General features: G+C 42.6%; 1 protein-coding gene across 3 annotated transcripts; it reads right to left on the bottom strand.

Annotated features, from left to right (window-relative positions):
* Positions 1-3,643: 3,643 nt before the first annotated feature.
* On the bottom strand, positions 3,644-22,017 carry dbnlb (drebrin-like b). Of its 3 annotated transcripts, XM_021606013.3 has the most exons (15): positions 21,588-21,810; positions 20,612-20,667; positions 20,069-20,181; positions 19,897-19,971; positions 19,059-19,205; positions 16,069-16,146; positions 15,749-15,900; positions 15,584-15,638; positions 15,249-15,323; positions 9,477-9,591; positions 9,004-9,120; positions 7,673-7,786; positions 7,402-7,481; positions 7,107-7,188; positions 3,647-6,875 (listed from the first exon to the last, which is right to left on the bottom strand). In XM_021606013.3, exons 1-15 carry the CDS (start codon positions 21,668-21,670, stop codon positions 6,739-6,741), a joined length of 1,479 nt encoding a protein of 492 aa, XP_021461688.3. In that variant the 5' UTR covers positions 21,671-21,810; the 3' UTR covers positions 3,647-6,738. The 3 variants fall into 3 exon arrangements, with proteins under 3 accessions (XP_021461690.3, XP_021461692.3, XP_021461688.3); XM_021606015.3 differs by lacking the exon at positions 9,004-9,120 and having other exon boundaries at positions 3,644-6,875; positions 21,588-22,017; XM_021606017.3 differs by lacking the exons at positions 7,673-7,786; positions 9,004-9,120 and having other exon boundaries at positions 3,644-6,875.
* Between the last annotated feature and the right edge of the window lie 1,131 nt (positions 22,018-23,148).

The following is a 23,148-nucleotide window of genomic DNA, read 5'->3' on the forward strand; positions in this document are numbered from 1 at the left end:
GATCAGGAATATATACTGAACAAAAATATAAACGCAACAATCTTACTGAGTGACAGTTCATATAAGGAAATCAGTCAATTGAAATAAATTAATTAGGCCCTAGTCTCTGGATATCACATGACTGGGAATAGATATACACATTTGTTGGTAAGATACCTTTAAAAAAAGGTAGGGGCGTGGATCAGAAAAGCAGTCAGTATCTGGTGTGACCAACATTTGCCTCATGCAGGGCGACACATCTCCTTCGCATAGAGTTGATCAGGCTTTTGATTGCGGCCTGTGAAATGTTGTCCCACTTCTCTTCAATGGCTGTACGAAGTTGGTTGATATTGGCAGGAACTGGAACACGCGGTCATAAACGTCAATCCAGAGTATCCCAAACATGCTCAATGGGTGACATGTCTGGTGAGTATGCAAGTCATGACATTACTGGGACATTTTCAGCTTCCAGGAATTATATACAGATCTTTTCGACATGAAACATTTGCTGAAACATGAGGTGATGGCGGCAGATGAATGACCTAACGGGTCTCAGGATCTCGTCACGGTATCTCTGTACATTCAAATAGCCATCGATAAAATGCAATTGTGTTCATTGTCGATACCATAACCCCACCACCACCATGGGGCACTCTGTTCTCAACGTTGACATCAGCAAACCCCTAGCCCAAACCACGCCATACACGTGGACTGCGGTTGTGAGGCCAGTTGGACATACTGCCAAATTCTCTAAAACGACGTTGGAGGAGGCATATTGTAAAGAAATTAACATAAAATTATCTGGCAACAGCTCTGGTGGACATTCCTGCAGTCCACATGCCAAGTGCATGCTCCCTCAAAACTTGAGACATCTGTAGCATTGTGTTGTGTGACAAACCTGCACATTTGAGTGGCCTTTTATTGTCCCCAGCACAATGTGCACCTGTGTAATGATCATGCTGTTTAATCAGCTTCTTGATATGCCACACCTGTCAGGTGGATGGATTACCTTGGCAAAAGTGAAATGTTCACTAAACAGGGATGTAAACAAATTTGTGCACAACATTTGAAAGAAATACACTTATTGTTCATATGGAAAATGTCTGGGAACTTTAATTTCAGCTCATGAAAGACAGGACCAACACTTTACATGTTGCGTTTATATTTTTGTTCAGTATACATTGGACCTCGCAGGAGGGTTCTGTTCACACTGAGTCATAGTGAATCTTTACAGAATGCAAAATTATTCTACAAACCACCAGATTAACTGTTTCTTTACAAAACATATACAAACATTGTATTTGTCAATCTATCCCTGAAATTGGAAATGTATGGAATTGTAATTCAAATAGGTATACATAAAAACCAAAGATCTATAATTCATGACACCTATAAGTTAATACCAAGATAAACTGAGCATTGAGAATAGATGAGAAATGCGATGTAAAGAAAACCCCCTGCTATTCATCTCAGTCTTCCAGTGACAGAGGGGGTTGTGATGAGGTCAGCAGACTGTAAACTGAACCAGTTCAAAAGAAATGTTGTCATTCCAATCAGAACAGGTTTGACTCACAATCCTGGGAACGTATCATCTAATGGCCTTCTAGTCACAGTTTGCATACTACCATTAGAAAACCACTATAGGCCTACATCTTTTCTATTTCTTTGTCATTTTTTGTGACTTTGGGTTTCTTGTAAGTTTCAACCATTTTCAGTAACACAATTAAATTACTTTTTAAAAAGGGGACTATGGAAGGCTTTTAGGCATGTTTTTTTAGTTGAGGGAAAATTAAGTGAGATCTTATCTTACAGGATGGGGAAATGTTAAATCTTGCTGTTCTTGTGAAACTGAAACAGAGGTAATAACAATAAAAATCCCCAGCCGTTACCTTTATACTCTCATTCCAGGAAACTGCTTATAGAACACATCACAGCTGAGGTTCATATACAGCGCATTTGGAAAGTATCCAGACCCCTTCACTTTTTCCACTTTGTTACGTTAGCCTTATTCTAGAATATATATTTTTTTTTAAAGCAAAACAGGTTTTTAGACCAATTTGTAAATATATATATATATTTTTTAAAATACCTTATTTACATAAGTATTCAGACCCTTTGCTATGAGACTCGAAATTGAGCTCAGGTGCATCCTGTTTGATCATCCTTGAGCGGTTTCTACAACTTGATTGGAGTCCACCTGCGGTAAATTCAATTGATTGGAGATGATTTGGAAAGGCACCCACCTGTCTATACAAGGTCACATGGCAGAACAAAACCCACGAGTTCGAAGAAATTGTCCGTAGATCTCCAAGACAGGATTGGGTCGAGGCACGGATCTGGAGAAGGGTACCAAAAAATGTCTGCAGCATTGAAGGTCCCCAAGAACACAGTGGCCTCGATTATTCTTAAATAGAAGACGTTTGGAACCACCAAGACTCTTCCTAGAGCTGGCCACCCAGCTAAACTGAGCAATCGGGGGTGAAGGGCCTTGGTCAGGGAAGAACTCGATGGTCACTCTGACTGAGCTCCAGAGTTCCTTTGTGGAGATGAGAGAACCACCCAGATGAACAACATTCTCTGTAGCACTCCACCAATTAGGCCTTTACGGTAGAGTGGTCAGACAGAAGTCACTCCTTAGTAAAAGACATGACATCCCGCTTAGAGTTTGCTAAAAGGCACTTAAAGGACTGACCATGCACAACAAGATTCTCTGATCTGATGAAACCAAGATTCAACTCTTTGGCCTGAATGCCAAGCGTCACATCTGGAGGAAACTTGGCAGCATCCCTACAGTGAAGCATGGTTGTGGCAACATTATGATGTGGGGATGTTTTTCAGCGGCAGGGACTGGGAGACTAGTCAGGATTGAAGGAAAGATGAACAGAGCAAAGTACAGAGATCCTTGATGAAAACCTGCTCCAGAGTGCTCAGAACCTCAGACTGAGGCGAATGTTCAACTTCCAATAGCAAAACAACCCTAAGCACACAGCCAAGACAACGAAGGAGTGGCTTCGGGACAAGTCTCTGAATGTCCTTGAGTGGCCCAGCCGGAGCCTGGACTTGAACCCGATCGAACATCTCAGAAGAGACCTGACAATAGATGTGCAGCGACACTCCCCATCCAACCTGAGAGAGCTTGAGCGGATCTGCAGAGAAGAATGGGAGAAAGTCCCTAAAGCTTGTAGCGTCATACCCAATAAGATTCAAGGCTGTAATTGCTGCCAAAGGTGCTTCAACAAAGTACAGAGTAAAGGGTCTGAATACTTAGCTAAATCTGTTTTTCCCCAAAAATGTCTAAAAAGTTATTTGATTTGTCATTATGGGGTATTGTGTGTAGATTGAGGGGGGGTGGGGGGACAATTTGATCAATTTTTAGAATAAGTCTAACGTAACAATATGGAAAAAGTGAAGGGGGCGGAATACTCTCCAAATGCACTGTACGAGACAAAGGGGTACTCCTAACTGTGCCATCAATATCAAACAGTTACTGCTCCTTGAAAGTCTCCAAAGCTTTCACTGCAAACAGATTTCAGAATAATCAATATGCCACCTTACACAATTCTGTTCCTATTCTATCAGCTAGCTCATACCGCCCTCGTATGTTTAAATCGACTTACTGCTGCCACAACAACCAACATTTACAAAAGATGCTATAAGACAGGAACACTTTTTACTTTAACTCTTTTAATTATGACGAACATATTTGCATTACAATATACTCTTGAAAAACAAAAACATGGATACATCACACCTTGAAATGACCATGACCGGTTTTAAATCATTCTTTAATTCCTTTATCATTAATTAAAGTGACAATGTCTCAAACTTTTTCTTCCACAACGATTTCATTATAAATTAAAAAGCAGTGACGTTGCATAGCCTAATGGTTACGGAGTTTCAACACAGATTAAAAATGAGAGAAAACACTTTCCAGAGGACGACGTCATCCTGTTCCCCTCCTTTGGCACTGTCACAAGATAACAGCATCTGATCAAGGCTCTTCTGCTAGGTTAAGCCAATCACAGACCTGTATTTTGATGGAAGCTGGACCTGGCTGTGAAAGACTGGTTAAGCAGAGACTAGTTGTACACAGGACCAGGGTTGCAAAATTCTGGGAACTTTCAATGAATTCCCAGGTTTTCCAGAAATCCTGTTTATGCCCTTCCTGATTTCAGGATTCCTCCATCCACGATTTCAGGAAAACTAGGGAATTTATTGAAAGTTCCCGGAATTCTGCAACCCTACCCAGGATACATATGAAAACAGCAACAGCACGAGAGAGGAAATATGACTTCTGCTTTGTTTTGTGTAACTGGTCCCTGAAATAGTCCATTATACAAATTATCCAGGGGCTGAAGAGAGCAGGGAGGATATGGGGATGAGCTCTTTAGCATAACCATCATATACAGTTGAAGTCAGAAGTTTACATACACCTTAGCCAAATACAATTAAACTCAGTTTTTTACAATTCCTGACATATAATCATAGTTAGAATTCCCTATCTTAGGTCAGTTAGGATCACCACTTTATTTTAAGATTGTGAATAATAGATTGTGAATAATGTCAGAATAATAGTAGAGAATTATTTTTCATCACATTCCCAGGGGGTCAGAAGTTTACATACTCAATATTTGGTAGCATTGCCATTAAATTGTTTAACTTGGGTCAAATGTTTTGGGTAGCCTTCCACAAGCTTCCCACAATAAGTTGGGTGAACTTTGGCCCAGTCCTCCTGACAGAGCTGGTGTAACCGAGTCAGGTTTGTTGGCTTCCTTGCTCGCACACACATTTTCTATATGATTGAGGTCAGGGCTTTCTGATGGCCACTCCAATACCTTGACTTTCTTGTCCTTAAGCCATTTAGCAAAAAACTTTGGAAGTATGCTGGGGGTCATTGTCCATTTGGAAGACCCATTTGCGACCAAGCTTTAACTTCCTGACTGATGTCTTGAGATGTTGCTTTAATATATCCACATAATTTTTCTTTCTCATGATGCCAACTATTTTGTGAAGTGCACCAGTCCCTCCTGCAGCAAAGCACCCCCACAACATGCTGCTGCCACCCCCGTGCTTCACAGTTGGGATGGTGTTCTTCGGCTTGCAAGCCTCCCCCTTTTTCCTCCAAACATAACGATGGTCATTATGGCCAAACTGTTCTATTTATGTTTCATCAGACCAGATGACAAAAAGTACAATCTTTGTCCCCATGTGCAGTTGCAAACCGTAGTCTGGCTTTTTTATGGCGGTTTTGGAGCAGTGGCGTCTCCCTTGCTGAGCGGCCTTTCAGGTTATGTCGATATAGGACTCATTTGACTGTGGATATAGATAAGTTTGTACCCGTTTCCTCCAGCATCTTCACAAGGTCCTTTGCTGTTGTTCTGGGATTGATTTGCACTTTTTGCACCAAAGTGCGTTCATCTCTAAGAGAAAGAACACATCTCCTTCCTGAGCGGTATGACGGCTGCATGGTCCCATGGTGTTTATACTTGCATACTATTGTTTGTACAGATAAACGTGGTACCTTCAGGTGTTTGGAAATTGCTCCCAAGGATGAACCAGACTTGGAGGTCTACAAGTTTGAGTTCTTGGCTGATTTGTTTTGATTTTCCCATGATGTCAATCAAAGAGGCACAGAGTTTGAAGAAAGGTCTTGAAATACATCCACAGGTACACCTCCAATTGACTCAAATTATGTCAATTAGCCTATCAGAAGCTTCTAAAGCCATGACATAATTTTCTGGAATTTTCCAAGCTGTTTAAAGGCAGTCAACTTAGTGTATGACCCACTGGAATTGTGATACGGTGAATTATAAGTGAAATAATCTGTCTGTAAACAATTGTTGGAAAAATGACTTGTGTCATGCACAAAGTAGATGTCCTAACCGACTTGCCAAAAGGGTGTTTTAATGAGTCCAACCTAAGTGTATGTAAACTTATGGACTTCAGGTGTATTAAAAAAAGAAAAATATAGTTATTTCACAAGAATATGATTGTCATTATTTACACCCCTATTTTCCCTCAAGTTCAGCCACCCAGAGAGCATAGCAAATATAGAACCTTTTGGTTTTCTAATATTCAATTCCACTGCAATACCAAACTACTGTTGGAAATTCACACAGGATTCCTTTCAAGCAAAATCATTTCTGACAAAGAAATACTCACATAAAATATTAGTCTGAGGAAAAGGCAAAAAAAGGCCAAAGATCATAGTTGGTACCATTATGTGAGCTATGAAATATTATCCTGAACCCAACAGGAGTGAATGCTACAAATAACAAAAATAGTATATCTGGAACAAAACTGGATTCACTTTTTAAGGAATGTGATCTACAAGTGCAATTAATGTTCGCAATGGAAACTTGAATTGAAAAATCTAAAAAGCCTGACAATTTACTGCATCACATTAAAAGGTGAGAGATTCAGTTTGGGGTTGGCCAGTATATGGGTTTTCATCAAAACCTAAACTATGCCATCTAACGGCTCACAACATCAACAACATAATTGAATTGCTTCCTTCAACAGGGATAGATTTGCGCGACCCCTGGTCCCATGGTTATTGTTCATATATTGGTCCATAATGTGGCAGATACAGTTCAGCAAACTATTCTAAAGGGTTCACTGTTGAGTTACTTCTGACCTGCTGAGTTCTGGACCAAGCACTTTTCCTACTGCCAAATTCTTCTGGGGGGGGGGGGGGGGGGGGGATCTTTTCTATTCTGCCTCCAATATGCTGATCTAGTGAGTGGGCGAGGTATGGACCTAAATAACCTCCACGTAATTGGCTGGGAACATTCCAAAATGCCCGTCTGGGCTGTAGCCCCGCCACCAGCCCTCGTCAATCATCTCGATGCCAGTGATGATGTCATCAGGATCGAAGGAGATCTCTGTGTCATCAGCTGTGGAATGAAAGCAATACCTCAGGTCACTATGCCCATTCAGATATACTTATGGTATTATTTGACGGTGTCTATTCCCTCACAGACTGCCAGTTTCCTACTAGCAGTTCCACCCATATAATTTCTCCGTATTGGGGCAAAACGTCACGGTTACACATTTGTCACATACAGAACCAGTTCAGTGGACCGAGTGTCAGCTGAAATTTTTGTGTAGGCTGTGATGATGCTTACCAGCCTGGTAGTCGTATAGAGCCCTGGCACAGACACCTCGGTCCGTCTTCTCCCCTGCAGGCTCAAATGTGTTCTCTTCCACCTGAGGGAACAACAAGGGGTGCTGTACCTCTGAGAATGCCCTTCAAGTGTTACGTTCAACTGCAAATATTACCCGTTACATCTTCTTTTGACATGAATGGCATTTGAATAATGAGAAGGTATTTTCAGATTACAAAACGTATGTTGTCGCCGTTTATAATTAAATCCTCACCCTTGCGGAATGATTCTCACATGTGCCATGACAAATATTCACCTGTGGGGGCTCCTCATAGAGATCATTTTGGGCTGGCTCTGTGGGATGGTTGTGCTGAGTGGGAGGAGCTGGTGCCTTCACTGAAAAGGGGAAAAGGTCAATTGTATTTTTTTAAAGACCATCTCCCTCCACCAACAGGCGGCAGCAGCAGCAGGGATCCAGAACACTAAGTAACTTAGAAATGTGTCCAGAGAAATGGTCATGATGATTCACAGATGAGAGGAATGACTGTTCTGTGTTCAGACTGAGGTGCATTTGGAGTAGGGCCCACCTTCATCTTGCCACTGTTCCTCAGGGACTGCATCCTGAACAGGGGTTGCATCCTGCTCATCCAAGCACTCAGACTGGGATGACTCATCCACAACGAGCTCATCCACACTGGGTTCTTATTAAGATATACACACACATGATATAGGAGTACAGATACACACAGATGGCCACAAATGTACACATTTACTAAGGCATGCACTCAGAAATATTCAGAAACTGAATATATCAGCCAGGTCACCCGTGATACAAGTCAGAAGTCAACATTCATACATTGCTGAGGACGTCAGGAGATGACGTGGAAACCAGCCACTGTGGGTAACAGTGAGCACTGTTACCTTCAAGTAGGTTTCGGTTTTGCTAGGGTGCATCTGCCTCTGATTCCATTGGTTGCATGTTCGAATCCAGTGACAGAAAGTTGTTTAAGATTTTTGTTCTAAGCCTATTCTAAACCTTAACCATTCGGTGTTAATTTTTTATTTTATTTCACCTTTATTTAACCAGGTAGGCTAGTTGAGAACAAGTTCATTTACAATTGCAACCTGGCCAAGATAAAGCAAAGCAGTGCGACACGAACAACAACACAGAGTTACACATGGAATGAACAAGCGTACAGTTAATAACACAATGGGGAAAAAAAGAAAGTCTATATACAGTGTGTGCAAATGGCATGAGGTGGTAAGGCAATAAATAGTAGCGAAGTAATTACAATTTAGCAAATTAACACTGGAGTGATAGCTGTGCAGCAGATAACTGGAAGGAGAGGCGGCCAAAGGAGGTGTTGGCTTTGGGGATGACCAGTGAGATATACCTTTTGGCCCGTGCACTGCGCACAGGCCGCCACTGGAGTCGCTAGCGCGATGGGACAAGGACATCCCTGCCTGCCAAACCCTCCCCTAACCCGGATGACGCTGGGCCAATTGTGCGCCACCCCGTGGGTCTCCCGGTCACGGCCGGCTGGGACAGAGCCTGGACTTGAACCCAGAATCTCTAGTGGCACAGCTAGCAATACGATGCAGTGCCTTAGACCACTGTGCCACTCGGGAGGCCTTGGCTACAGTGATCTAATGTGGGCATGATGATGTACAGTGGTCTAGTCATGGGCATGAGCCTCAGGGTGACGTTAAATTGCAGTAACAAGAGAGCAAATGGAGTAGCATTAGGTCAATAATTTGGACTGATTGATTGAAAGGGAGCAGCATCAGGTAGAGATTGGACCGAAACATCTCTTGTATGTCACAGTCACCCATGTGTGAAGTATTTCTCTCTCTCTGTCTGTGTGTGTGTGAGATAGGGCAGGGTCAGTTTGTGTCAGTGGTATGAGTGAGCTCAGACCTGCAGCAGGGACAGGAGAGGCAGAGCCTGCAGAAAGTGGGGAGGCTTGGCGCAGGGGCGAGCGGGACGGCTCAGGCTCACATGGTTGCTTAGAGAGAAAAGGGCTTTGCAAACGCCCTGAGAAACACACACCAGAGCAGACAGACAGACATACACATTGGCCGGAGAGGTTACCCAGCAGAGTAGACAACACAAAGCAGATGTGGTCTAGAGACAAGATGTGATACGAGACAGTCTGTGTCTGACAATGAGTTAAAGCTGATGAAGGCAGAGTAATGCAATAAAAATCTCCTCCTGCATGTTTCAACATGGCCCAGACAATCCCCTGATCTCCCCCACACCTGACAGATAGCTAGCAGGTACATTTATGAAACACCCATGGCAGAAACATTTTACAGAATAATCTAAAATCCTCATTAGGAACTACACTTGGCATATTAATAGCAAACAGTTGTATTGAATTAGTAGCCTACCTGGCTGGGGGCTGGAAGTGGCGTGGGCAGCAGCAGGGGTGTCCATGCCCTTCTCTCTCTGCTTGAACATCTCTCTGGGGTTCATAGAGCGCTGAGAGATCAGATTGGCTGCCTCCTGAAACACACAGTGAGAGTCAGACATGCACACTGGCCACTGTAGAGCTATAGAAAGGAAAGGGAAAGGGGGATACCTAGTCAGCTGTACAACTGAATGCATTCAACTGAAATGTGTCTCCTGCATTTAACCCAACCCCAGGGTTAATTGCATCGCTCAGGGGCTCAGGGAATTTTTACCTTCTCAGCTCAGAACTCTTAGTAGTTTAACACCCCAGTGAAATTCACTGCTGATAAGCAAAATGGCATAATCTACAGCAGGGGTTAGCAAAACCTGGTCCGGAATTCAGGCAAAAATTAGTTCAGGTGGGCTTTCATGCTTCAGCAAACAAAGAATCGAGAGAAGTTCTTACCAAGAAAAACTTCCAAAATTCTAGGTAGAAATTAGTTGGAGCACAAGATTTATATATTTTAGCTCTCTTTAATCCATTGTACAGGACGCAAACAGGTGACTGACAGAGGTCAAGATGAAGTCATCAGAGTGGCCTGACCATTTATAGCCTGGTGGCCCATTGAGACACAACAATGTAAGAAAATTATAATTTAAACATAAGGTAAATGGCAAATTGTAGCACAGAAAAACTACAAATAATAAAGAGAAATAGTGTGTCTCCTTAATAAATAGACCATGTCAAAATATACATTTACAGTGCCTTGCGAAAGTATTCGGCCCCCTTGAATTTTGCAACCTTTTGCCACATTTCAGGCTTCAAACAAAGATATAAAACTTTATTTTTTTGTGAAGAATCAACAACAAGTGGGACACAATCATGAAGTGGAACGACATTTATTGGATATTTCAAACTTTTTTAACAAATCAAAAACTGAAAAATTGGGCGTGCAAAATTATTCAGCCCCTTTAAGTTAATACTTTGTAGCGCCACCTTTTGCTGCGATTACAGCTGTAAGTCGCTTGGGGTATGTCTCTATCAGTTTTGCACATCGAGAGACTGAATTTTTTTCCATTCCTCCTTGCAAAACAGCTCGAGCTCAGTGAGGTTGGATGGAGAGCATTTGTGAACAGCAGTTTTCAGTTCTTTCCACAGATTCTCGATTGGATTCAGGTCTGGACTTTGACTTGGCCATTCTAACACCTGGATATGTTTATTTTTGAACCATTCCATTGTAGATTTTGCTTTATGTTTTGGATCATTGTCTTGTTGGAAGACAAATCTCCGTCCCAGTCTCAGGTCTTTTGCAGACTCCATCAGATTTTCTTCCAGAATGGTCCTGTATTTGGCTCCATCCATCTTCCCATCAATTTTAACCATCTTCCCTGTCCCTGCTGAAGAAAAGCAGGCCCAAACCATGATGCTGCCACCACCATGTTTGACAGTGGGGATGGTGTGTTCAGCTGTGTTGCTTTTACGCCAAACATAACGTTTTGCATTGTTGCCAAAAAGTTCAATTTTGGTTTCATCTGACCAGAGCACCTTCTTCCACATGTTTGGTGTGTCTCCCAGGTGGCTTGTGGCAAACTTTAAATTACACTTTTTATGGATATCTTTAAGAAATGGCTTTCTTCTTGCCTCTCTTCCATAAAGGCCAGATTTGTGCAATATACGACTGATTGTTGTCCAATGGACAGAGTCTCCCACCTCAGCTGTAGATCTCTGCAGTTCATCCAGAGTGATCATGGGCCTCTTGGCTGCATCTCTGATCAGTCTTCTCCTTGTATGAGCTGAAAGTTTAGAGGGACGGCCAGGTCTTGGTAGATTTGCAGTGGTCTGATTCTCCTTCTATTTCAATATTATCGCTTGCACAGTGCTCCTTGGGATGTTTAAAGCTTGGGAAATCTTTTTGTATCCAAATCCGGCTTTAAACTTCTTCACAACAGTATCTCGGACCTGCCTGGTGTGTTCCTTGTTCTTCATGATGCTCTCTGCGCTTTTAACGGACCTCTGAGACTATCACAGTGCAGGTGCATTTATACGGAGACTTGATTACACACAGGTGGATTGTATTTATCATCATTAGTCATTTAGGTCAACATTGGATCATTCAGAGATCCTCACTGAACTTCTGGAGAGAGTTTGCTGCACTGAAAGTAAAGGGGCTGAATAATTTTGCACGCCCAATTTTTCAGTTTTTGATTTGTTAAAAAAGTTTGAAATATCCAATAAATGTAGTTCCACTTCATGATTGTGTCCCACTTGTTGTTGATTCTTCACAAAAAAATACAGTTTTATATCTTTATGTTTGAAGCCTGAAATGTGGCAAAAGGTCGCAAAGTTCAAGGGGGCCGAATACTTTCGCAAGGCACTGTATATTTGTTTGTGAATCCGGAAACACAGCGACACCAAAAATCTAAGCAAGAACATTATAGAAACGAGGACAGTGAAAACTCATTGTTAAGCCCAGGGGTGTAAGACTCAGTACATGGAGGGCCGGCCTATTGTCAGCCTTGTGTTCTGCAATGCAGAGTTTTAATGCTCGTATAATTTGACCAATATAAGCAGCACCGCAGATGCATTTGAGCATGTATATAACATTTGTTGTGCTGTTCTCGGGTGGTAAAAAAACGTAAGTATTGGTCAGCCAATCATAAAACGTTTACCACCTGGGAACAGGTGGTAAATCCAAAGCTTCATCATTATTTTCTTACATTGTTGTGTCTCAATGGGCCACTAGGCTATAAATAGGAGCTAAGCGCAAAGGTTAGATCACTCTGAGGACGACGTCAGCTTGACCTTAAAACGTCAGTCACCTGTTCACATCCTGTACAATGGATTAGAGGGAGCTAAATGAAGTCAAATCCTGCTTTTGTTGAGTGCTCCAACTCCTTTCTACCTCGAAGTAATCTGATTTGTGTGTGTGTGATATATACACACACACAAAAGTATGTGGACAACAGTTCAAATAAGTGGATTCGGCTATTTCAGCCACACCCGTTGCTGACAGGTATATAAAGCATAAGTGCCCGACCTCACTAACTCCCTGGAGCAATGTTCTAAAATCTAGTGGAAAGTCTTCCCAGAAGAGTGGAGGCTGTTATAGCAGCAAAGTGGTGGACCAACTCCATATTAATGCCCATGATTTTGGAATGAGATGTTCGACGAGCAGGTGTCCACACACTTCTGGTCATGCAGTGTCTGTGATCGTGTCTCAATTTAATCATGGTATGAAAATGTTATTTTCAAGTAAAAAAGCAGGAAGCACCAGGAAGCACTCGTTCTATAAAAAAGTGCTCAGATGAAGCAGATGCGAAACTACGGGACTATTTTGCTATCACAGACTGGAACATGTTCCGGGATTCTTCCGATGGCATTGAGGAGTACACCACATCAGTCACTGGCTTTATCAATAAGTGCATCGAAGATGTCGTCCCAACAGTGACTGTACGTACATACCCCAACCAGAAGCCATGGATTACAGGCAACATTGAGCTAAAGGGCAGAGCTGCCCCTTTCAAGGGGCAATGCCCTCCAACGAACATTCAAACAGGCAAAGCGTCAATACAGGGCTAAGATTGAATCATACTACACTGGCTCCAACGCTCGTCTTATGTGGCATGGCTTGCAAACAATTACAGAGTACAAAGGGAAGCACAGTTCCGACCTGCCCGGTGACACGAGCCTACCAGACGAGCTAAATCACTTCTATGCTCACTTCGAGGCAAGCAGCACTGAGGCATGCATGAGAGCATCAGCTGTTCCGGACGACTGTGTGATCACACTCTCCATAGCCGACGTGAGTAAGACCTTTAAACAGGTCAACATTCACAAGGATGGTGGGCCAGACAGATTACCAGGACGTGTGCTCCGGGCATGTGCTGACCAATTGGCAGGTGTCTTCACTGACATTTTCAACATGTCCCTGATTGAGCCTGTAATACCAACATGTTTCAAGCAGACCACCATAGTCCCTGTGCCCAAGAACACGAAGGCAACCTGCCTAAATGACTACAAACCCATAGCACTCATGTCTGTAGCCATGAAGTGTTTTGAAAGGCGGGTCATGGCTCACATTAACACCATTATCACAGAAATCCAAGACCCACTCCAATTTGCATACCGCCCAAACAGATCAACAGATGATGCAATCTCTATTGCACTCCACACTACCCTTTCCAACCTGGACAAAGGGAACACTTATGTGAGAATGCTATTCATTGACTACAGCTCAGCGTTCAACACCATAGTACCCTCAAAGCTCATCACTAAGCTAAGGATCCTGGGACTAAAAACCTCCCTCTGCAACTGTATCAACACATCTGCCACACTGATCCTCAACACTGGAGCTCCCCAGGTGTGTGCTCAGTCCCCTCCTGTACTCTCTGTTCACCCATGACCGTATGGCCAGGCACGACTCCAACACCATCATTAAGTTTGCTGACGACACAGCAGTGGTTGGCCTGATCACCAACAATGACGAGACAGCCTACAGGGAGGAGGTCAGAGATCTGGCCGGGTGATCCCTATCCCTCAACGTAACCAAGACTAAGGAGATGATTGTGGACTACAGGAAAAGGAGGACTGAGCACGACCCCATTCTCATCGACAGGGCCGTAGTGGAGCAGATTGAGAGCTTCAAGTTCCTTGGTGTCCACATCAACAAACTAGAATGGTCCAAACACACCAAGATGATCGTGAAGAGGGCACAACAAAGTTTATTCCCCCTCAGGAAACTAAAAAGATTTGGCATGGGTCCTTAGATCCTCAAAAGGTTCTACAGCTGCAACATCGAGAGAATCCTGACTGGTTGCATCACTGCCTGGTACGGCAATTGCTCGGCCTCCGACCGCAAGGCACTACAGAGGGTAGTGTGTACGGCTCAGTACATCACTTGGGCTAAGCTGCCTGCCATCTAGGACCTCTACGCCAGGCGGTGTCAGAGGAAGGCCCTAAAAATTGTCAAAGAACTCAACCAACCCAGTCAAAGACTATTCTATCTACTACCGCATGGCAAGTGGTACCCAAGTGCCAAGTCTAAGACAAAAAGGCTTCAACAGTTTTTACCCTCAAGCCAAAATATTCCTGAACAGGTAATCAAATGGCTACCCGGACTATTTGCATTGTGTGCCCCTGCCCCCCAACCACTCTTTTACGCTGCTGCTACTCTCTTGATCATATATGCATAGTCACCGTAACCATATCTACATGTACATACTCCCTCAATCAGCCCGACTAACTGGTGCCTGTATGTAGCCTCACTACTGTTATAGCCTTGCAACTTATTTTTCACTGTCGTTTAATTTTTTTTTATTTATCCATTGTTTACCTAATACCTTTTTTGCACTGTTGGTTAGAGCCTGTAAGTAAGCATTTCACTGTACACCCTTTGTATTTGGCGCACGTGACAAATAAACTTTGATTTGAAATACAATCTTGTTGGTCTTAGTTGTGATCAATGTGCAGTGTCCAAATTCTTATACAAATTATTTTCCATCCCCCAAATCATTCCCTCAAACAAAAATCAGCCCCCAGCTGAAACTAGTTGCTTACCCCTGATCTACAGTATGACAAAAACATGTACAATTTCTTTATTATGTCTAAAGAAAATGTAGAAGATACAAAGAATGTACAGACAGGAAAATTACTAAGTTAAACTGTGAAAACTTCTGATTCAAGCAAAGTACAGGTTTGATCGAGTCACTGAAAAGGGAAGCAGTTCTGAGTCAGTGTATAGGGAGAATTTGGACAATCACATTTAACTCACATTGGCTTTCTCCACAGATTCACCACGCTTCATCCCTTTCTTCTGAGTTGCCTGGAAGTCCTTCTCCTGCTCCTCCTGATGGTGCATCACACATAATTGAACACTACCTCAGAGGCTACACCTAATGGTTCTGTTTAGTTTGTTCTTGTGCTAATCTTATGTCCTAAATTTGTGCTTTGACATTTAAAAACATAATTGAGGTGGGGTGCATGTTGCAGACTGACCTACTGCCTCCCACATGAGGATAAACTACCAGTTAAACATAACATAACTGATTTTAACTGATTCTCCTCAGACTGCAGGCCTGTCCTGCTGTAAGCCAGCAGAAAACTCACCCATTGTTGTTTCTCATCTTCTCTGCTCTCAGCTTCCTGCTGCTGCTGGTACTTCCTGTTAAACAAATGGTTGTTAAAAGAAGGAAGTAGACAATGCAAACCAGTCTGTCAATAATGTCAGCTAGATAACCAACAGCTAAGTGAACTAACCACAGTTTTACTCACTTCTGCTGGTCGATCATAGAGGCCCTTTCCTTGTCTCTCTTCTCTCTGAGAGTTGCCTCCTTGGCCTCTCGATCCTTCCTGTCTTTCTCCAGCTTCTGGCGCTCCTCGTCTGCCTTGCAGCGCTCCTCCTGTCGCCGCTTCTCCTCATCTTTCTGAGACAGACACACGGGCCATGAGCACAAGGTTAGGGTAATGTAAAATGTGTCATAACGGCCTTGCATGACACCAGAACACGCTGAGCTATGATCAAACAAATATAACCAGTCTGTAGAGGATCAGTGAGTCCCTGTAGTGGGAGAAAGGTGTTGAAGCTGGCTTACCTCTGCCTGCGCCCAGAAGTTGTCTTTATTGGTGCGTTTGATTTCAGACATAGCGTTGGTCTTCTGATAGACAGAGCCCTGTCATAACAAAATGTGTTAGAGAACAACAAAAATCTCCTATGCTCCAAACAAGTTGTCACTCCTGGACACCAACCCCTACCCAGATCCAATACTGACGCAGCATGTTGGGGAGTTAACAGGCTTTAAACAACCTGCCTCGTCGGAGCAGTTGCCATACCAAGCAGTGTTACAACCCGTCAGGATGCTCTTGATGGTGCAGCTGTAGAACCTTTTGAGGATCTGATGACCTGCGCCAAATCTGTTCAGTCTCCTGAGGGGGAATAAGTTTTGACATGCCCTCTTCACGACTGTCTTGGTGTACTTGGATCATGTTAGTTTGTTGGCGATGTGGACGCCAAGGAACTTGAAGCTCTGAACCTGCTCCACTACAACCCTGTCGATGAGAATGGAGGCGTGCTCAGACCTCCTATTCCTGTAGTCCACAATCATCTCCTTTGTCTTGATCACATTGAGGGAGAGGTTGTTGTCCTTGCACAACATGGTCAGGTCTCTGACCTCCTCCCTGTCGGCAGTCTTATCATTGTCGGTGATCAGGCCTACCACGGTAGTGTCATCAGCAAACTTAATGACGGTGTTGGAGTCGGGCCTGGCTGTGCAGTCATGAGTGAACAGGGAGTACAGGAGGGGGCTGAGCACGCACCCCTGAGGGGCCCCAGTGTTGAGGATCAGCATGGTGGTTGTGCTGTTACCTACCCTTACCACCTGGGGGCAGCCTGTCAGAAAGTCCAGGAACCAGTTGCAGACGGAGGTGTTTAGACCCAGGGTCCTTAGTGATGAGCTTTGAGGGCACTATGGTGTTGAACGCTGAGTTGTAGTCAGTGAATAGCATTCTCAAATACAGTTGAAGTCGGAAGTTTACATACACCTTAGCCAAATACATTTAAACTCCGTTTCTCACAATTCCTGACATTTAAAGCTAGTAAAAGTTCCCTGTCTTAGGTCAGTCAAGATCACCACTTTATTTTAAGAATGTGAAATGTCAGAATAGTAGAATTAATTATTTCTTTCTTTCATCACATTCCCAGTGGGTCAGAAGTTTACATACACTCAATTTGTATTTGGTAGCATAGCCTTAAATTGTTTAACTTGGGTCAAACATTTTGGGTAGCCTTCCAACAGCTTCCCACAATAAGTTGGGTGAATTTTGGCCCATTCCTCCTGACAGAGCTGGTGTAACTGAGTCAGGTTTTTAGGCCTCCTTGCTCACACACGTTTTTTTCAGTTGTGCCAATACATTTTCTTTAGGATTGAGGTCAGGGCTTTGTGAAGGCCACTCCAATACTTTGTTGTCCTTAAGCCATTTTGCCACAACTTTGAAAGTATGCTTAGGGTAATTGTCCATTTGGAAGACCCATTTACGACCAAGCTTTAACTTCTTTAACTTCTCTAGGGTAGGGGGCAGCATTTGGAATTTTGGATGAAAACCATGCCCAAATTAAACTGCCTTCTACTCAGGCCCAGAAGATAGGATATGCATATAATTAGTAGATTTGGATAGAAAACTCTAAAGTTTCCAAAACTGTTAAAATAATGCCTGTGAGTATAACAGTACTGATTTGTCAGGCGAAAACCTGAGAAAAATCAATTCGGGAAGTAGGACTTTGTGGTTGTTGTAGTTTTCTATTCAATGCCATTACAGTATCCATTGACTTAGGACACAAATTGCAGTTCCTATGCCTTCCACTAGATGTCAACAGTCTTTAGAAATTGTTTCAGGCTTGCATTCTGAAAAATGAGGGAGTAAGAGCAGTCTGAATGAGTGGACCCTGCCGTGTCACAGAGCTTTTTCAAGCGCGCGACCAGAGAGAGTGCCTTTCTTGTTTACCTTTTATATTGACGACGTTATTGCCTGTTTGATGGTTCGGAGGAGGGCATAGCGGGTTTTCTTATAAGCGTCCAGGTTAAAGTCTCACTCCTTGAAAGCATCAGCTCTACCCTTTAGCTCAGTGCAAATGTTGCCTGTAATTCATGGCTTCTGGTTGGGGTATGTACGTACAATCACTGTGGGGACGACGTCCTCGATGCACTTATTGATAAAGCCAGTGACTGATGTGGTGTACTCCAATGCCATCGGAAGAATCCCGGAACATATTCCAGTCTGTGCTAGCAAAACAGTCCTGTAGTTTAGCATCTGCTTCATCTGACCACTTTTTAAAAATGTTTATAGACCGAGTCACTGGTGCTTCCTGATGACATTTTTGCTTGTAAGTAGGAATCAGGAGGATAGAATTATGGTCAGATTTGCCAAATAGAGGGCGAGGGAGAGCTTTGTACACGTCTCTGTGTGTGGAGTAAAGGTGGTCTAGAATTTTTTTCCCTCTGGGTTGCACATTTAACACGCTGATAGAAATTAGGTAAAACTGATTTAAGTTTCCCTGCATTGAAGTCCCCGGCCACTAGGAGCATCGCCTCTGGATGAGCGTTGTCTTGTTTGCTTATGGCGGTATACCGCTCATTGAGCACGGTTTTAGTGCCAGCATCGGTCTGTGGTGGTATGTAGACAGCTACGAAAAATACAGATGAAAACTCTAGGTAGATAGTGTGGTCTACAGCTTATCATGAGATACTCTACCTCAGGCGAGCAAAACCTAGAGACTTCCTTAGATATCGTGCACCAGCTGTTGTTTACATATACACATAGGCCCCCGCCACGTGTCTTACCAGAGGCTGTTCATCCGCAGACTTGTGCAGTAAATCTAACCAAAACGTCCACAGGCAGAGATGTTATTACCGAAAACAAATTAGCTATATGAGAGCATATCATTCGACCACAACACAACTTGCCTCACTGTACAAGTTTCCAACATAATGTATGCACAGATCCTTATAAAATGAGGAAACAAGCTCATAATGCACAACTAAAATGTTTTAATCTCTAAAAAGAATAAGATGCTGTATTTGGTACATACCACAGGTCCCTGGGGACCAGCGTCTCGGAACTTGTTGGACTCTTTGTGGAAGCTATAGTTGGCCCCCGAGGCCTTGCCCACCTTTTGCATAATAGCCTCAGGTTCCACATCCTCCTCTGCACGGGCATTTATTGTGACATGGGCACCCTGGAATTACAGCAGACATTTTAGCTACAAATAACACGCATTACAAATTCCAGATAAGGCCATGAAAGGGCTGTCCGTATGAGGGATATTTGATATCTGACAGCCACCACCCATAGATTTTGTTGACATGCAGTTAGCACGGTGACTTTCATGATAACAACCGATAACTGGGACTACTTCAAGCGCCTATTTAGAAACCACAACTTCACCCAAAGCAGCCTCCAACTGCTGCTGCTGCTTAACTCAAACTAGGGCTGTCAAACAATTAAAATAATTGAGTTAAAGGCATTAATCGCGATTAATCAAAATGTCTGGATTTGCTCAATTTCGGCCATAGCGATTTGGGCCTTTATCCATTTAAAAAAACAGTGCATACTACGCTTTAATTGTCAGAGACGGAAACACAAAATTATCTACATCAGAATGTTTTAATAGCTTAACGCAGTCAAAAAATGTGCCAATAAACATGTCACGCATTAACTTTGACTGACCTATCTTAAACACCAACATGCTATTACAGGCACTTACAGAGGTGTCTATTCCTTTCCTGCAATAGCTATACATTTCATATCCTGTTGAGGTCAGTGTTACAAGTGTACACACAAAAAGTTGCATCCAATGGATTTTCTTCCTTAGCTAAACACAAGTTGTCTGTGTGGAGAAAATGTCTATAACATGCCAAATGAAATACCTTGAGAAAATTTGCCATGGAGCTGACATGATTGGCACATAGTCCTTTCCGGGCATCTTTCACACCTTCTCCAGTCTGAAACACAAATAGTCATGAGCATCATTCAATTTAAATTTCAAAATACAGAGGAGTGCCACCTTCAGAAGAAAAGGGAGCGTAGCACAGCACTCACCCAGTTGATGAGGACATATTTGCACAGGCCAGAGTTTGGGTCCTGGACACGACAGAACGCGTACATAATTTTCCCGCTGCTAAGTTCCTCCACCAGTTCCTCCAGTCCACCATCTGAAACAGTATCATAATGTTGTCACATTGTAGAATGTATGTTCTATGCAAAGTAATGTACATTACTGTGTAAAGCTTACATGTTGTATTCAATATGGCTACATGGCAGACAATAATGCCCGTAGGCACTTTCAACATGTTCCGTTTTGACAGGGTATGTGCTGTAAGATTCTTCCTGCATTATACATGCTTTGGTTGCTACCTATCTTTTCACATATAAAAGTTGTTCTTATTGAAACAATAAAAGACTGCAAACTACTTACTACCTTTGCTTTCATCTTTTAAATTGCCTTACTGTGCTTTGAGAGCAATTCAGTGGCACACCATAAGTTAAGGTGATGATGATCTTAAGACAACATTGCAGACTCGATTCCAAACGGAAAACATTTAAATGTTGGAGCCTTTCTAAGTTCCTGTGTACCACACTCACCTCCCTTCTCTGCCAATCGGATATCATTAGTGTTCCCCTCGTAGGTGTACAATGCCCTGCAGAGAAGAATGCAAGGTTACAGGATCACACTAGCATTGCAAATAGTAGATTGTTGTTTACACTGCTTATTAGGCTACCATACTGTCAACATCATTGTTCACATCCATGTAACACTTAGCCACTGCTTAAAAAGTTATTGCAGAATAGCATCCTGGTTAGGTGATGTGCCCTGATCAAACAAAAACATGACACTGGGTTGAACTGCATAACTTTGGAGCAGACCATTAACGTGAGCAACTGAGATCCTGTAATAGTGAACTATGTAATTATATGGTAAAAAAAAAACACTTCTGAGAGTCTGGTCCCCATTCAGCAATAGGAAGTGTGCTAAGAATTAAACCCTCTGGGTTTGATAAACCTCTTGAGAGGTAAACCAGGTTAATTCATTAATTCAGGTCATCTTGATCTTTAAACACTTCCACCAACAGGTTTCATTTGAACCTCAAATGACGAGTGAAATAATTTGCTCCAAGTACTTTTCTTTAGCTAAAATTAGCTGATTAACCTTAACGTTATTGCATGCACCTATTTAGGCATTGCAATAACCTAAGAAATCAACAAAATAAAAACCACAACCCGCTAACGTAGCTACTAATGTTATCTAGCATCATCCTTACTTAGCTAACTAGCAAGCTAAAACGCTAAGGAAATTGGCAAACATGACATGGTCATCCGATTTGTATAATTGGCTACTGTACGAACATGGCAATAATATTTTTACTGTTTCGTTGATACAAAATACGTTATTGCACAACAAGCAAGCCAGCTAACTAACTTACATGATAGGCAAGAGAAATTAAATGCTAGGAGCTAACGTAGCTAGCTAACTAAAAATAGCGGATGCACCATTTTATGGCGATGCAATTAGATCGCTAGATAACGTTAGCGAGCTTTCCTGCGATGCTACCCTCCTTACCAATTGGTGTTGGATTTCTCATCTACCACCTCCTTGTAGGCATTTGTCAGGGCAATGCCATTTTTGCTTAGGTTCACTGCCATCGTTCAGTCACTGAAACAGTTGTGTATTGCCGTGATAAGCCCGTCCTACTCACGGAGGAGAGGCGGTAAAACCGAATCGAATTGACTTCTGATTGAGATCTCAGCACACCGGAAGCTCGCCTTCCAGCAACACAAACGATGACGTCACTCGTACGGTAATGAAGAAAGCTTCCAAATAAAAGCCCACATTTCAAAACATTGCAATGTAGATAACTCACTCAAATATATTAAAATAAAAATGTAATAAAAAATATGTTTAAAAAAAAATAATTCTACCCCCAGTAATGAATTAATGCAATGTTAACACTGATACGTTGAGAATATTTGGCTGTAGAGAGAAAACGATTATTCCTGGTTCAGCTAAAGTGAGGTCGGAAATACTCAGTAGGGTCTCTACTAACCAAATATGTGTGGTTTTGGAGGCGGACTGTGTCCTACATACGCAGCAGCACTTCCTCAGCCCACTCTATAGCGCCCAATGCAATATACTGTAATAGACTGTACATGGGATACATATTGGCTTGTAGAGAGCAAACTGTTCTACCTGTCTCAGCTAAAGTGGGGTGGGAAATACTCAGTAGGGTCTCTACTTACCAAATATGTGTAGTTTTGGAGGGGGACTGTGTTATAGACATATGCATTTAGTCCTATACATTATAGTCATTCCAAAAACAATACATTAATGTACTGTTGTGTTTAATATCAGTTGTAAAGACAAAACACTAATATTTTTTTGCTTACCCTGTTTGCTTCCAGTGTGAAATGAAATGTACACAAAGACAGACACAATGATGGACTGGCAATTCAAAAAAATGCATCAGGTCAATCGCTTAGCCTGACAAAAAGTCATTTTTAGGCAGTAATCTAGTAAAATCATGTTGCTATTGGTTTATACAGTGCATTTGGAAAGTATTCAGATCCCTGTACTTTTTCTACATTTTGGTACGTTACAGCCTTATTCTAAAATTTATTAAATTGTCCCCCCGTCATCAAACTTAACACAATACTCCATAATGACAAAGCAAAAACTGGTTTAGAAATGTTAGCAAATTTATACAAAATAAAAACAGAAAAATTATTCAGATCCTTTACTTAGTACTTTGTTGAATCACTGACAGCAATTACAGCCTCGAGTCTTCTTGGGTATGACACTACAAGCTTCGCACACCTGTATTTGAGGAGTTTCTCCCATTCTTCTCTGCAGATCCTCTCAAGCTCTGTCAGGTTGGATGGGAAGTGTTGCTGCACAGCTATTTCAGGTCTCTCCAGAGATGTTCGATCGGGTTCAAGTCTCGGCTCTGACTGGGCCACTCAAGGACATTCAGAGACTGGTCCCAAAGCAACTCCTGTTCACCCTGGAAGGTGAACCTTAGCCGCAGTCTGAGGTCTTGTGCGCTCTGGAGCAGGTTTTCATCAAGGATCTCTCTGTACTTTTCTCCGTTCATCTTTCCCACAATCCTGACAGGTCTGCCAGTCCC

The sequence above is a fragment of the Oncorhynchus mykiss genome, chromosome 6, assembly GCF_057628025.1.
Source record: "Oncorhynchus mykiss isolate SJ-2025 chromosome 6, ASM5762802v1, whole genome shotgun sequence".
Classification (NCBI taxonomy): Eukaryota; Metazoa; Chordata; class Actinopteri; order Salmoniformes; family Salmonidae; genus Oncorhynchus; species Oncorhynchus mykiss.

Bases quoted from the DNA above. Each gene is read 5' to 3' on its own strand.
- dbnlb (XM_021606013.3), bottom strand. From the start codon at position 21,670: ATGGCAGTGAACCTAAGCAAAAATGGCATTGCCCTGACAAATGCCTAC. The intron at 19,972-20,068 runs GTGAGTGCTGTG...TTTGTGTTTCAG, and splicing joins AATATGTCCTCATCAACTGG to ACTGGAGAAGGTGTGAAAGA. The intron at 15,324-15,583 runs GTGAGTTTTCTG...ATGCACCATCAG, and splicing joins AAGATGAGAAACAACAATGG to GAGGAGCAGGAGAAGGACTT.